The sequence below is a fragment of the Populus trichocarpa genome, chromosome 10 (assembly GCF_000002775.5).
Source record: "Populus trichocarpa isolate Nisqually-1 chromosome 10, P.trichocarpa_v4.1, whole genome shotgun sequence".
Taxonomy (NCBI): Eukaryota; Viridiplantae; Streptophyta; class Magnoliopsida; order Malpighiales; family Salicaceae; genus Populus; species Populus trichocarpa.
Genome location: NC_037294.2, coordinates 7,237,623 through 7,253,712, shown reverse-complemented (window position 1 = coordinate 7,253,712; position 16,090 = coordinate 7,237,623). Strand labels below are relative to the sequence as shown.

The 16,090-nt window shown below is 39.9% G+C and overlaps 2 protein-coding genes across 2 annotated transcripts; one reads left to right on the top strand and one right to left on the bottom strand.

Annotated features, from left to right (window-relative positions):
- Nucleotides 1-2,632: 2,632 nt before the first annotated feature.
- LOC18102395 (transcription factor ABORTED MICROSPORES) lies at nt 2,633-3,460 on the top strand. Its single transcript, XM_052456468.1, has 3 exons — nt 2,633-2,794; nt 2,903-3,127; nt 3,278-3,460. Exons 1-3 carry the CDS (start codon nt 2,633-2,635, stop codon nt 3,458-3,460), a joined length of 570 nt encoding a protein of 189 aa, XP_052312428.1.
- Nucleotides 3,461-4,051: 591 nt separating this feature from the next.
- Nucleotides 4,052-7,941, bottom strand: LOC18102394 (proline-rich receptor-like protein kinase PERK13). The gene is given in 9 exon segments (XM_024610244.2): nt 4,052-4,727; nt 4,907-5,068; nt 5,365-5,512; nt 5,936-6,012; nt 6,114-6,184; nt 6,306-6,318; nt 6,320-6,396; nt 6,502-6,966; nt 7,059-7,941. Coding segments are annotated over 9 exon segments (1,374 nt in total). The 5' UTR covers nt 7,204-7,941; the 3' UTR covers nt 4,052-4,511.
- Between the last annotated feature and the right edge of the window lie 8,149 nt (nt 7,942-16,090).

The window sequence follows — 16,090 nt, the reverse complement described above, 5'->3', positions numbered from 1 at the left end:
TAGTGGCCATAAATCTATATTTATTTTAGTTGAAAAGGCTATTTAGATTTGCAACAAAAGCTTTTGGAATAGATTGTTAATATTCATGAGCTGATTTGGACAAACAATGAGCTGAAAGAAATAGTTATTCATAAACTAGGCTTATGTCTAAATTTTAATTGGCAAAAAATAATCTTTTGTGACCTAAAATATCATATTATAATAAACCCAAACCCAGGCTCAGGTTCGACACGAGCATGTGTGTTGGAAATTAAATTCTAAAAAACATTTTACCCGAAAAGTGAGTATACTCCTCTTTTAATTTAGCCTGAAATATACTCATTAACCATGTTTTAATAGATTTTCAAATACTATTAATGTTTTCTTTAAAACCAAGACAAAATTTCAAGGGTGATTTAAGAGCTAGATGTTGATAAAGAAAAATAATCATGTGTAGTGTGCAATTATCTAATTTTTTTATTTAATTATATGTCAATATTTTTTTTTTTTGAAAAAGCATTAATTCAAATTCAATAGAAACAAAATAATTTGCTAGTATAACACCTTTTCTTCTTATTAATTTGACTTGACCCCTCGACATGGCCCTTTACCTGGTTTGAGTTTCAAATTAAACCGTGTTGGAGTTGACTTGATCTCACCCACTTGACATGGTGTGTCCAAATATGACTCGGTTAACCTGGTAAAAACTTAATTTAACTAATTTGTTTTTGTTAAAATAGCGTTTTTTAACTCTCTTTTTTTAATTTTAAGACAACAATATTTTTTATCGACTCGAGTCAACCTACTATACTTGTTGGCCAGGTCTAATTATTGTTTACATTAAAAGTAACTAAAAGAGAGGGTATTAATCAATATTCAATGAAGTAATGAAAAAAAAAAAAGAGGAGAAGTCAACTGGTGTTGGGCTTTGTCAACTAGGCCTACATGCCTAGCCTTCCATCAAAGAGTCTAGGTCTTTTTTTTTCTAATATAATTTTTATTTTTTTAATTCATTTTAATACTACAAATTAAAACCGCACCTCATTAAATTTCCATGCAATCATCTTATCAAAACCTTCACAATGAAAACCATCATATGAGAGGAGACAAAAAAAAACTTAACACAAAAAAATAAAAATAAAAAAATTAATAACTAGAATAAAAAAAAAATTATTACTACAATCCCTAATAAAATGGAAGGAACACCAGTACAATTCTAATGTTGAAAACCCCAATCTTTTTAGTTTATTTTGTAATTATAATTGTAAAGTTGGATTATATTTATATGTTGTCTAATTAGTTATTTGTCACGCATGAGTTTTTTTTAGGTCATCTAAAAGTTAATTGAACCCTGGGTTACCCAATGGGAGGCAACCCTCCTACCTTGTACACAATAATCAAATAATTCAGAGTAATTAAAATTCAAATTTATTTAATTGAAAAAAGCTATCGCATGTATAATTACGAGAGTATGTATACTTGCATAACCACACATGCAATGATGCATGCAAATGCAATGTTAATACCACTTGTATGAAACCAAACTCCTGTGATGAGGGAGGGCTGCAACCACCTGGGATTTTCAAAATTTTCAATAATATATGCATTTCAGTGCTCGTAGTTTTCAAAATTATTCAATTCAGTCCTTGCATCTCAAAATTTGCTTGCAATGGGATACTTGATTTCCATTTTTTTTTCTTTTTAAAGCTAAAAGTCTCTCTATGTGTATATATAGATCGATAACAAACATATTCGTTTCAAGAAACAAAATACATATTTTTCAAAATAATTCTTCCTCTTTCCAAGTAAAATTTAAAAGTAATATTTGTATACTCAATGTATTAGACAATCATAATCACAAGAAAATTAGCAATATAACACACAAGTTTTCAAATTATTCAATTCAGTCTTTTTGGCACAAGCACTAAAAAAAGACTACATAGCCAAACATGGTACTATGTGGTTGCTAGAAGCAGGATTCGTGTAGAGCTAGTGATATCAACCGAACCCAGATGGTTTAACTGATTTCTTGCGTTATGAAACCCATACTTGAAAGGATTTGACATGGACTAGGTGAAGCTTTTTTTTTAATTATTATTAAGAAACATTTGAGTAGTTGGCTTGAAGAACATTCCTCCAGGAAGTAGCTGGAACACAAGCCTTGATCCCGCTAATTGGTGGACTTATTGAGTTTTTTGCAGCCAAGCTTGTAGGTTTTCTTCGGTTTTTACTATAAATAAATTAACTCTGCTAATGTGATTTATGTGTGAAAATCCCAGTTCAATATTTTCAGATAGAAAAAGATGAGAAGATAATAGAATCTATTAGAGCTCCATGTTATGTCCTCTCAAAGAAGAAGCTATGATTGGACATTGTTATTCCAATTCGAGCTTGAACAAGTACTGTCTTGATCTGTTTCTCGAAGAGAATTTGCTGCTTTCCTGTCACTTGTTAAGTTTGTTTCCTCAGATACAGTTCCTTCACCCATTAACGCAGCCCAATAACAACCTTAGCTTTGAAGGATCATCTAGCAGTTCCAATCCTTCGAACGAAGCTTCATCATTTGTTTCATATGCAAGTCAATTTCCGCAACATGGACATATGAAATTGTCAATTGGAAAATCCTCTGCCTCGAGAAAAACTTTCTGAAGCAATGAGCAGGTTTTCCAGATTGCAAAGAGAAAGTTCTGAAATTTATCCTGGGTCGGAAAGCGATGGCTACAAATCAAAGAATCTTGTCACAGAAAGGAACAGGAGGACCAGGATTAAAACTGGTCTATTTTCTCTGAGTGCCCGGGTCCCCAAGATATCCAAGGTTAACATAGTTCTGTATATTTCTGCAGCTACAAAAAGCTATTCACTGTCGTTGTTGTATCTTCTTCTTATTTTTTTCGAGTAATTCTGCATTTTATGAATATTATAGATGGATAAAGCTGCTATTCTTGGAGATGCAATAGATTATATCAGCGAATTGCTAAAGGATGTGAAAAACCTCCGGGATGAGATCAAGAATGCTGAAGAAGAGGAATGCAGAGCGAGCAACATGGAGCTAAAGACTTCAAAACTGGAGACATGTCAAAAAGGCTGCATGTCTTCCACTAAGGTAAACCAGGATCCCTCTGGTTTTGTAAAAAAGGAAAGGACAGAGGTATAGAGAGCTTCCAGAACCTAGTACGGTTTTTATTGCAAAACTTAAACTCTTTTCTTTACTGATATATTTGGACAAAACAATTTGAGCCATTGAAGTTCAACACAGGCTTCATGAGACCATCAATTTCTAAATTGACTCTTTTCCCAGGTTCAATTAGAAGTGGACCAGATTGGCAAAAGACATTTCCTGCTGAAGTTCCTTTGTGAAAAGAAGCGTGGAGGATTTGGGAGGTTGATGGAAACTATCCATTCTTTGGGGCTTCAAATCCATGATGCCAATATTACTACATTTAATGGCAAGTTTCTGAACATTCTCAAGATCGAATCCTGATATTCAGATGGAATCAAAATTTTGGATACGAATTCGACATAAATTCAGTTACACAAGCTTGTTTTCCAGAGAAATAGAGAGGTTGACAGGGATAGAAATCTGCAAATCAAAAACTTCAGCATTTCTCTGCTAGAAGCACTATATCTCCTTTCCTGCTATGTATGTTTGCATCACTCTAGTTTTAACTACCTTGTATCAAATAGGCGGATAAGGATGTTCAACCAAAGAGATTGAGAGAGTCATTGGTCGAGCTAACAGGATACCTAATTCAGACAGGAAGTAGTCAAAATTAGAAGAATTTTTTCCAGAGTTTGAAGAGTTTAAAGTGAGAAAGTTGGTGACTTCTCCATTCAGCTAAGTTTGTCATATTTATGAATATGAGGTTTGTATCTGTCGGACACATTATCATTTCCCCCTCCATTCGGACTTCTCTTGTACAGTGTTTTTCTTCAAGCAGGACCTTGTACAGAAGCAAGATTAGGCAAGCCATTCTAGAAAATTTAGGCTTCCTGAAACCAAGAAACCGATCCTTCTATTCTTTAAACATCCTCAATTTCAGCATTTTCATATTGACAGACTAAAAAAAAAATGTACAAGACAAAAGGGTAACCTTCAGAGGTAAAGTTAAGAATATGTTCAAATTTGCATCATAAGCAAAAGTTTCTTGCAAATGTATGTGCAACGCAACAAAACTTTTTCTGTCTTGCTCTATTATCAGTCAGACAAGGGTGCTGGTTTGAGTGACACCGCGGCTAGTAAATACATAAAGCTTTGAGTAAGATACACTTTACAAGCCTCCTTGAAACTTCACTGCACCTTTGAGGGAGCTAAAATTGCAGTCAAATTTCACAGGAGAAGGGAAAAAAAATTAACGCTAATTATGCCTGGTGAAGTGAAGTGCAAATTCCTTCAGATATCACCTTCTTTGGTGCTACATATTGATAATTTCAAGGAGATCTACAGGTTGGCCATGTCACCTTCATCTAAACTGGCATCTACCATGGCTTCCATGTCGGTTCATGGCTTGTCTTTCTGACTCGCTACTCGTGAACTAACTTGATGCTGGGGGTTCACGGGATATGTGTCTACCAGAGTAATCTCCACTGGAAGTGTCAAATTCTGAGCTTCCATTACTGCCAATAGCCATTCCCCTGAATTTCCTAATGTCTTGACTGTACTGAACTGAATCATATACAGCGCTCTGACCAAATCTCACACCATTACTGAGATCTGGGAGTTCACCTTCACTATCTAATGCTCTCACCACCTAAAAGAGTACCAAGAAATTTAGCATTCCAACTAAAAGCTACAATAAAAAAAATACAATCTGCTATATTTACTAGTCACGCTGGCATTTTGCTCATTTTGGTTCTCTTATCTAAAAAGAATCCCTTACAAGGTTATCTATAACAAAGAGAAATTGACAAGAAGCATGTTTAATATCACCTGCACCATGCGTGGCCGCTTTGGAGCTGAATGGCGAACACAAGCAGCAGCTGTCTCAACCATTCTAAATAATTCACTCTCCACGTAATGCTTTTCGAGCCGTGTATCAACCAACTCACCAAATTCGCCGGTTTCAAGGGCATGAATCAGGAGTGGACGAGCCTGCCACAATCATAATAACAACACATTGTTCAAAGGATAAATAGATTGCAGGGAAGGAAATTTGGATGTGCAATTCATCTAGCTCATTAGAAAAGTAACTGGGCTTGAACAAGATAAAGTCAGCTTGTTTACTGGCAAACCGTTCAGATTAGGAAAGAAAGTTCTTATGTTGAATTTTTTTCTAGATTTAAGAACCGTTTCATATTATAGCCGGATGATGATTGGATATATAATACATGTACACAGCTACGAGCAAGATACTGAAAGAAGTCGTTTCCGTCAATGCCTATTCATACCCATTCAACCAAGCTTTCATCCCCCAAAGGCTGACTTGCATCGACTGGTTTGCGCCCGGTTATCAGTTCTAGAAGCACAACTCCAAATGAAAATACATCAGACCTATCTGTTAGTTTTCCACTTGATGCATACTCAGGTGCCAAGTACCTGAAAACCATAATGAACATTAGTAAGAGGTGATGATTAAACCATTACTATAGTCCAGTATATTGCAATCCAAGTTGACAGAAAGCTTGTTCACTAGCTTACCACATACAATTCAGACAAAAGGGTGACCAAAATGCTCTTAACTTCTTCTTAATTTGTTTCAGAATAAGGTGATGGATTGGATGACAAAAATCACATAGGTTTTCTTTATTTCCTTGGAACATCTATAATTGGAAATTCCACTTTACTACTCTGATCCACATTCCAGCGTAGATTTTGTTTATCGAGGGTATTTATTGAGCATTTAGTCATTTACACCGGAGAGGATACAGAAAAGGACGGCTAGGAAACGGGAGAACAGGCGAACAGAGGCATCCAATCTGAACAGAGATTACATATTACCGAAAACCATAACATATATACCCAAATGTCCCCATTACTCGAGTTGATACGTGGGTCTGAGCTGTGTCATTTAGTCTGGCAAGCCCAAAGTCTGCAACCTGTACATAAAAATAGTTCTCAAATAACAATGCAGGACTAACTTCACGTTAAAGAAACCACATGTCGAGGGAGGAATCCAAATAGAAAGTCATAGAATTGCCTGTGTTTCAAAAGCATCATCCAACAGAATGTTCGACGACTTAATGTCTCTGTGAATAATTTTTGGATGGCCTAGAATTAGATCACAGGATGATCAGAAGAAAATTAATCAGCCTTCTTTTCAAAAGAAAAATGGGAGAGGAATTGTACACCACATAACCTATTTAAGGAGAGTAAGGATAGGAAGACATACAATCTTCATGCATGCAAATATGCCAAACCCTTAGCAGATCCTATGGCAATTTTGAGTCTTTTAGGCCAATCCAACACTGGCATATCTTTTGCTGCTGGCACAAATCGGCAGGACATAATCAAGTCCATAACATAATAACATAAGTTTTGGCAGGCAGCGCAAAAAATTATAAAATGGAAAAGAAAAATCACCTTACCATGCAAATGATGCTCAAGAGTCTTATTTGGAACAAATTCGTATATGAGCAAGCGTTGATTGTCAGAGATGCAATAGCCCACCAAAGAGACCAAATGTCGATGATGGACACGACTGATAATTTCAACTTCAGCCTTGAATTCCCGTTCACCCTGTCCACTACCCGCCTTTAGCTGTTTGACAGCAACTGCTTTCCCATCTGTCATGCACCCCTTGAAAACACATCCAAAGCCACCCTCACCGATAATATTTTGACGAGCAAATCCATTTGTTATTTCCATCAGCTCATGGTAGCTGAAAGAGGTCTTGGAACTGCCAATGACACCTGAGTCAGGTCCCCCTCCATGGTACATATTCCCTCTTTGACTCCCGTAGCTATCAGACTGTGCAGTTGGCGAATGATAAGAAAGACTTCCTGGTCCAGCGAAACCCACAGAGGGTTGTTGCTGTCCGTAATAATATTTATCTTCAATAGGAAAAACAAGAAAGAATTAACGGATTAAATCATAATATATTAAGCAATGGGGCCGCAGCCTCAACGTATATAGGCACGTTTACCTGTTTGCACAGTAAAGTTTTTGGGCGGAATGTAATGGCTGGAAGGCTGAATCCGTCTTTTTCTACTCCTTTTCACAAATAAAAAGATTACCACAATTAGCGCCATAAAAACCACACCTGCGGCTGCAGCAGCAGCCGCAGTCATGACTGTCTTGCTTCCAGTTCCATTACTTCGATTTCTTGGTGGATTGCTGACCACATTGTGATTTTTTGCATTAGCGTTTGATGACGAGCGGCCCGATGACGAAACTCCTGATTCGGGAGGACTATGAAATCTAGATTCTGTTGGATTGGGTCCATTTGACGGAGTGCTATTTGATTCCGATGGCTTGGGTGATAGATTTGAATTGGGGGGAGACAAAGAGGGTTTGGATTCTACTGGCGGAGGAGGAGATTGTTTTGAACCTCCAGAGGGAGGTGGAGAAACAAATTCACCAGTACTAGGGGGAGGTATCGCAGGAGGAGGAGGAGGGGATTGAACAGATGGAGGAGGAGACTCGTTCTTTGCAGGGGTAGGAGGAGGAGGAGGTGATGGAGGTGGTGAGTTTGGTGGTGGAGATGTTATCAATGGTGGTGATGAATTTGACGGAGTGGAATTTGAGACTAATGGTGGGCTAAGAGGTGGAGAAGAGTTGGAACTCAACGGTGGTGGTGAGGATGGTAATGGTGAAGGAGGAGAGTGTTACAAGCGGGGAGAACAGTAGGGGAGAAAAGATAAAGAGATTCAAATCAAAAGAATACTGAGACAACGACGACGTTTTGGCACTCTCTTTCAGCGTATACGCACCGTTTAAATAAGATTTTACAATGTCTAGCTGGCTTTAATTACTGTTGTTATTTCTATTAGTTACTAGTTGTCATTTCTGTTATATTTCTGTTAGTATGATTTAGCAAGAGCCTCGTGTGTGGCCATTCTAGAATTACTTTCGTGGCTATATCTGTAGGCATGCATGTAACAGAAGATTAACAAGAATATAATACAATCAACGTGTTTTTCTTCTCTCGCTCTCTCTCTCTCTCTCTCCCTGACTCTTCTCATCTCTTTTCATTCCAAATTCTTCTGTCATTCAAAATGTTCTCATGTTAGCAGGTAGAACTCCGGTCATCCTAGCTAATCACTTGAGTTTCCTTCTAATCGGTTCTCTCAAGATTCAACTTGCAACAAGTGGTATCAGAGCCTCTGATCTTCAGACTTCAGCTATGCCACCAGACACGAGGTCTCAAGATCTTAAGAAGTTGGAAGAATCCTTTGAAGTTGCAAACCAGGCACAATCAGTGCGTCATGAGCAGGTTTTAACTTTGTTAGAAACCTATGGACAACAATTACATACTACTAAATTAACTCAAGATACTAAGATTGAGGAGCTCAAGGAGCTCATTAGTGGATTAGCCTACCAACAGACTACTCTTCTACAGAGGGTGCAGACGACTACCATGGAGCCTAACCCTACAAAAGGCTACCAAGACATACGTTATGGAGGCTCTTCCTCTAAGACAGGTGGTCTTGGTGGAGAGGGGCAACAGTCTTATAAGATACATAAACCTCGCAGAGATTTTCCATGTTTTGATGGGGAAGATGTTCACAAATGGTTGTATAAATGCAACCAGTATTTTGACATGGAAGAAATCAAAGGAGCAGAGAAGGTTAAGCTGGCTTCTTTTTATTTAGATGGAATGGCTCTATACTGGCATCAAAACTTTACACGAAGTTTAGGAGATCGAGAAGCTACGTGGGAAGAATATACTGAGGCTTTGTGTGGCCGGTTTGGTTGCCAACAAAATCCCCTTGAAGAACTGATGGAATTAAGGCAGACGGGCAACTTGGAGACCTATATTCAAGACTTCGATATCCTATGGAATAAGGCCGACATCAGTGAGAAACAGGCAATGGTGTTCTTCATTGGAGGACTGGAAATAGAGATCAGGAATCCAGTTAAAATGTTCAATCCTAAGGCTCTTAAGCAAGCCTATAATCTTGCCAGATTGCAAGATAACACCCTGGCTTATAGAAGGTCACTCCCTCCACCCCACCAATACACTTCCCAAGTTGTGCCTCACTCTACTTCTTTCAAACAAAACACGCCTCTACCCTATTCAAGACCTTCAGCAACCCCAAACCTTAACACCTTCAAACCACAACAAACCGGCATACTACCCCCTCCAACTACACACTTTCCACAAAAACCAACCAGATCAATACGACCTAGAGACTTGGAAGACAGAAGGGCCAAGGGGCTATGTTTCTGGTGTGATGAACGTTTTATACCAGGTCACAGATGCAAAAACAAGCGATTGTTTTCTCTATGCATAGTTGAAGATGATGAGGATAGTATGGACAGAGAAGGGGAGATCAATGTTGTTGAACATGAATCGCTCACCCCTCACATTTCTCTCAATGCCCTGGAAGGAACAAGGGGTTGCCACACATTAAGAGTAACTGGGAAGGCTGACAAACACTCTGTATACATCTTGATCGACTCTGGCAGCACCCATAACTTCCTCAATAGTGCAACTGCCAATAAGCTACAATGCCTAGCGACTCCCATCCGAACCTTGGTGGTCGAAACAACAAATGGAGGTACTATGGACTGCTCAGCCATGTGCAGAAATTTCAGATGGAGAATGCAGGGAGTTACTTTTGAGGCAGATGTCTTCATTGTTGATTTAATCAACTGTGACATGGTTTTGGGTATTCAATGGCTAGCAACGCTAGGGAATATCATCTCTAACTACAAGGATCTCTGGATGTCCTTCAAATGGCAGGGTCAGGACATCGTACTCAAGGGCACTGATTGCACCAAGATACAGAATATTGAGCTTACAGAACTTAATAGTTTGATGGTTAATCCTATACAATTAGCAGGTATGACTTTATGCAGTTTGATAAACCTTGAAGAGGAGGACGAAGGTGTCCATTCTATGTCACCATCGACCATAAACAACCAACAAGAGCAGACTGCCTTGGGCGACTTACTGGAGTATTACAAGGAATTATTCAGAGCACCTGAAGGTCTGCCTCCAATCAGACACCACGATCACTCTATTCCTATGAAGGAAGGAGCTCAAGCTATCAACCTCAGACCCTACAGATACTCGGGAGTGCAAAAAGATATACTAGAACAAATGGTGGAGGAAATGCTTGAGTCTGGAATTATTCAGCAGAGCAACAGTCCATTTGCTTCTCCTGTTGTGTTAGTCAAGAAGAAGGACGGGTCATGGCGATTCTGTGTTGACTACAGGGCTCTCAATCAACTTACCATCAAGGATAAGTTTCCAATCCCTATAGTAGATGAGTTACTAGAAGAACTGGTGGGTGCAACAGTGTTTTCCAAGGTGGATTTACGATCTGGTTATCACCAGATTCGAATGGTTTCTGGGGATATATTCAAGACAGCTTTTCGAACCCATAACGGCCACTATGAATTCTTGGTAATGCCTTTTGGCCTTACCAACGCCCCTGCCACCTTCCAAAGCTTGATGAATGATGTGTTCCGGAAACATCTCAGGAAATTTGTGTTAGTTTTCTTTGATGATATCCTAATCTACAGTCAGTCAATGACCGACCATCTGCAGCATTTACAAATTGTTTTTGAGCTACTTAAGGGACATCAACTGGTGGCTAAGCGCAACAAGTGTGCATTTGGTATACCTCAAGTGGAGTATTTGGGGCATGTAATCTCTAAAGAGGGCGTAGCTACTGATCCTAAAAAGATTCAAGCTGTTAGGGATTGGCCGGCACCACAAAATGTTAAACAGCTAAGGGGATTCTTAGGCCTTACAGGATACTATCGCAGATTTGTCAGAAACTACGGCTCCATTAGCAAGCCCCTCACACAATTACTAAAGAAAGATGCCTTCACCTGGAGGAAAGAGACAATTACAGCTTTCAGGAACCTAAAGAGGGCCATGACTCAGCCTCCAGTTCTTGCCCTGCCTAATCTTAATAAACCTTTTGTAGTGGAAACAGATGCATCAGGGTCTGGTCTAGGGGCTGTGCTTATGCAAGACGGGCATCCTATTGCATTCATCAGCAAGGCTCTAGGACCCAGGCAACAAGCATTATCGACCTATGAACGAGAGATGTTGGCTATTCTACAGGCGGTTACCAAATGGCGACATTACCTTTGGGGCAGACATTTCACTATCAGAACCGATCATGTTAGTCTCAAATATCTGCTGGCACAAAAGGTATCCTATCCCTCTCAACACATATGGCTAACCAAGCTTCTAGGTTTTGATTATGATATCGAGTACAGGAAAGGGAAAGAAAATATTGTTGCTGATGCTCTGTCTCGATGCACCAGTGGTGAAGTATTCTCCCTTACACTCTCCACCATTTCGACCAAATTACTAGCAGCAGTTCAGGCCTCTTGGACGACAGATAACAATCTAGTAGAACTCATCACTCAGCTGCAACAAGATCCTAATTCCCACCCACTTTATGCATGGGCGAATGGGCATCTATACAGGAAGGGTAAACTAGTGGTGGGAAATGATCCTACTCTATAAGGCCAACTCATCTCACTCTATCATGATTCTGCCATAGGAGGACACTCTGGCATTACTGTTACGGCCAAACGGGTGGGATCACTATTCTATTGGAGGAAACAACAGAAACATGTGCGAGCATATGTAAGGGAGTGTCACATTTGCCAGAAAAACAAAAGTGAGAATGTCCTCACACCTGGCTTGCTGCAACCTCTCCCTATACCCCTGGCACCATTTGTGGATATCAGTATGGACTTCATTGAAGGGCTACCGCTTTCCAAGGGGAAAAATGTGGTGTTAGTCGTGGTGGATCGGTTCAGCAAATACGCACATTTCATTGCCCTTTCCCACCCTTATACAGCAACCACAGTAGCAGATGCCTTCATGAACAACATCTACAAGCTACACGGGTTGCCAGCCTCTATAGTTAGTGACAGAGATCCTGTGTTTTTAAGCAGGTTTTGGAAGGATCTGTTCACCTATCAAGGAGTCCAATTGTTACATTCGACAGCTTACCACCCTCAGACTGATGGCCAAACCGAAGTGGTGAATAGATGCTTGGAACAATACTTAAGGTGCATGACCAACAAGACACCAGATCAATGGTCCAAATGGCTGCCCTTAGCCGAATGGTGGTACAACACCAACTATCACTCCTCTCTCAAAACCACTCCTTTTGAAGTTCTATATGGCCAAATTCCCCCAATTCACATACCCTACTTCCCTAAGGATTCTAATGTCGATGTTGTTGATAAACAATTAACACTACGTGAAGACATGCTCAAGACTATTAAATCCAACCTCAAGCTCGCCCAACACCGTATGGTTCAACTAGCCAACAAGAAACGCAGTGAGCGCATCTTCATGGTAGGAGACTGAGTTTATCTAAAATTACAACCATACAGACAGCAGACGGTGAGTAGGAGAGCCTCACACAAGCTGGCTGCCAAGTACTATGGTCCTTATCAAATCATGGAACGCATAGGGGTCGTAGCCTATCGGTTAAGTCTTCCCAGTTCAAGTGCAGTACACCCAGTGTTTCATGTGTCCCAATTAAAGCAACATGTGGGGCATAAGATTGTGTATGATGACTGACCTGTTCCACACCCAGAGCCTGGGCTGCAACCCCAAGCCATTCTTGACAGAAGAATGGTTAGACATCACAATCAAGCGGCAACGCAGGTCTTGATTCACTGGAAAACCCTGTCACCATCTGAGGCCACCTGGGAATTTGCTGAGGATCTTCGCCTGAGATACCCAGATTTGTTCCTTGAGGACAAGGAACATTTTTAAAAGGGGGAAGTATTGTTACAAGCGGGAAGAACAGTAGGGGGGAAAAGATAAAGAGATTCAAATCAAAAGAATACTGAGACAACGACGACGTTTTGGCACTCTCTTTCAGCGTATACGCACCGTTTAAATAAGATTTTACAATGTCTAGCTGGCTTTAATTACTGTTGTTATTTCTATTAGTTACTAGTTGTCATTTCTGTTATATTTCTGTTAGTATGATTTAGCAAGAGCCTCGTGTGTGGCCATTCTAGAATTACTTTCGTGGCTATATCTGTAGGCATGCATGTAACAGAAGGTTAACAAGAATATAATACAATCAACGTGTTTTTCTTCTCTCGCTCTCTCTCTCTCTCCCTGACTCTTCTTATCTCTTTTCATTCCAAATTCTTCTATCATTCAAAATGTTCTCATGTTAGTAGGTAGAACTCCGGTCATCCTAGCTAATCACTTGAGTTTCCTTCTAATCGGTTCTCTCAAGATTCAACTTGCAACAGAGAGTTCGAAGTGGCCTGTGGAGGCGAGGATGGTATAGGTGTTGGTGGGGAATCACCATTAGTAGAAGGTGATAGCGAAGCTGACGAGTCATCATTGACGACTAATGTGTTTGTTTTCTTGACAGTATTTAGAAGAGAATTGTATTCTCGTTTTGCAGAGAAGATTGAGAAGAATTTTCATAGTTTTCATTTATGCAGCAACTCTGCTTTTATACACTTTGCATGTAACTGATTCCATTATCTTAGGAATCAGGATCATCTCATCCATCCATTAATGAAGGGCTACGATTCTTACAAATATAAGAAACGGTTGTAACAGAAAGAAACAGAAATAACTGACTATAACTGCCATAACTGCCATAACTGCTTCTTTAACTGTTTTAACAGAATTTCTTCCATTCCTTCATTCTTCTCGCTACAGCCTACTGTGTCTTCAAACAATCTTCAGCTTACTTCTCTGACATCAAAACAAGTAATCAGCTTACCTTTCAACAGCCTCTCCTAAGCTGTTTACTGGTTTAACTCCAAGCTTCAGCCTTAGTTGCTTGAATCTATCTTTAGGCAATGCTTTTGTGAAGATGTCTGCAAGTTGTTCTTCACTTCTGCAGAATTGCATATTTATCACTCCCTCTTGCAGAGCCTCTCTTATGAAATGATACTTTCTGTTTATGTGTCTAGTTCTTTGATGAAAAACAGGATTTCTGGCCATTGAAATTGCTGACATGTTATCACACCATAAAGGTGTTGCCTCAGCTTGCATTTCACCAAAATCATCAAGCACAAACCGTAACCAAATGGCCTGAGCAGTTGCTTCAGATGCTGAGACATACTCAGCTTCTGCAGTTGATAATGCCACTGTGTTCTGTTTCACAGAGGACCAGGAGAATACTCCACTTCCAAAGCTGAATGCATAGCCCGAAGTGCTCCTGCTATCATCTTCACTTCCTGCCCAATCTACATCACAAAATCCAATAAGAGTTGCTGATTGATCCCTTACGAATTCAATCCCATAGCTGAGAGTTCCTTGCACATATCTTAGGACTCTTTTTGCAGCTCCCATGTGAATCTTGGTAGGTCCAGTCATGAACCGTGATAATAAGCTTGCAGCATACATTAGATCAGGTCTTGTTGCTGTCAAATATAGTAAACTCCCTACTATTCTTCTATAAAGTCCTTCATCAGCCAACTCACTCCCATCCACCTTCTTCAATTTCTCACCAGTGGCCAAAGGGATAGAGACTGGTTTGCAGTCTTCAAGTCCAAACTTGCTAAGCAAGGATTTGGCATACTTGCTTTGATGAATGAATACCCCTTGATCGGTTTGCAGTATTCCCATGCCAAGAAAATGATGAAGGAGCCCAAGATCAGACATCTCATACCTCTGCATCATTTCTCTTTTAAATTCACTAAGCAGCCTTTCACTGCTACCAGTGTAAACAATGTCATCAACATAGATTGAGACAATGATTAAGTTTCCTTCCAGTTCTGACCTTGTATACAGAGTGGCCTCACTTGTGCTCCTTTTGAATTTGCACATGGAGAGGTATGCATCAATCTCACTATACCAGGCCCTCGGTGCCTGCTTTAATCCATACAAGGCCTTCTTAAGTTTGTAGACTTTGTGTCCTGCATTCTTGACTTCAAACCCTTCAGGCTGCTCAACATATACTTCTTCTTTGAGGACACCATTTAGGAATGCTGACTTCACATCCAACTGAAACAACTTCCATCCCTTCTGTGCTGCAAGTGCAATGAGTGTCCGGATTGTGTCCAGCCTTGCTACTGGTGCAAAGGTTTCATTGTAATCAATCCCGGATTTCTGTGCATATCCTTTGGCTACAAGGCGCCTTGTGTTTCTGTACTGTTCCATCAAGATGAAGCTTAGTTTTGTACACCCATTTCACTCCTATCACAGGTTTATCAATCGGTCTCTCCACCAATTCCCAAGTATTGTTCTTCTCTATCACTTCCAATTCTTCCTTCATAGCCTCCTGCCAAGCTTTATCTCCAAAAGCTTCTTGATAGTTCTCAGGTTCTATGATGCACATGTGACACCTTGCATATATATCTTGCAAGGTTTTCAATTTTACTGGAGTAGAGCTAGGTGAAGATTGTTGACTGTTATCACTGTCAATATTCTCAGCTAACTCTCCAGCTGTAGAATTTTGATGGCAGTGTTCAATATTATCGGGTTGAGCTGCAGCAAGGTTTTCTACAGAATTTCCACCTTCAACTTCACCTCCTTCAATATTGAGAGACAAGTGGTTTTGGTTCATCACATTTCTTTCCCAATTCCATGCTCTATCTTCACTGAAAATCACACTTCTTGAGAGAACAATCTTCTCAGTTTTCAGATCATATATTCTATACCCCTTCTCACAGCTACCATATCCAACAAACACTCCCTTTCCAGTTTTGTTATCCCATTTCTGCCTTAGTGATGATGGGATGTGAGTGTAGCACAAGCAGCCGAACACTTTTAGATGCTTGACTCCTGACTTTCTTCCTGTAAAGGCTTCAAATGGAGTCTTTTCACTGACTGATGTTGTATAACATCTGTTCTGAATATACACAGCTGTATTCACAGCTTCTGCCCAGAAGATTACTGGCATTTCTTTCTCCATCAGCATGGACCTTGCCATTTCACAAATTGTTCTGTTTCTCCTCTCTGCAACTCCATTTTGTTGAGGGGAGTATGCAACTGTCAGCTGCCTCTCCATTCCTTGTAATGCACAGAATTCTTCAAACTCACTTGAG

What these genes read in the sequence shown, in the direction of transcription:
- LOC18102395 (XM_052456468.1), top strand. Translation starts at nt 2,633, where the DNA reads ATGAGCAGGTTTTCCAGATTGCAAAGAGAAAGTTCTGAAATTTATCCT. An exon ending in GGGTCCCCAAGATATCCAAG is followed by an intron (nt 2,795 to 2,902) that starts GTTAACATAGTT and finishes TGAATATTATAG; the next exon opens with ATGGATAAAGCTGCTATTCT. An exon ending in TAAAAAAGGAAAGGACAGAG is followed by an intron (nt 3,128 to 3,277) that starts GTATAGAGAGCT and finishes CTCTTTTCCCAG; the next exon opens with GTTCAATTAGAAGTGGACCA.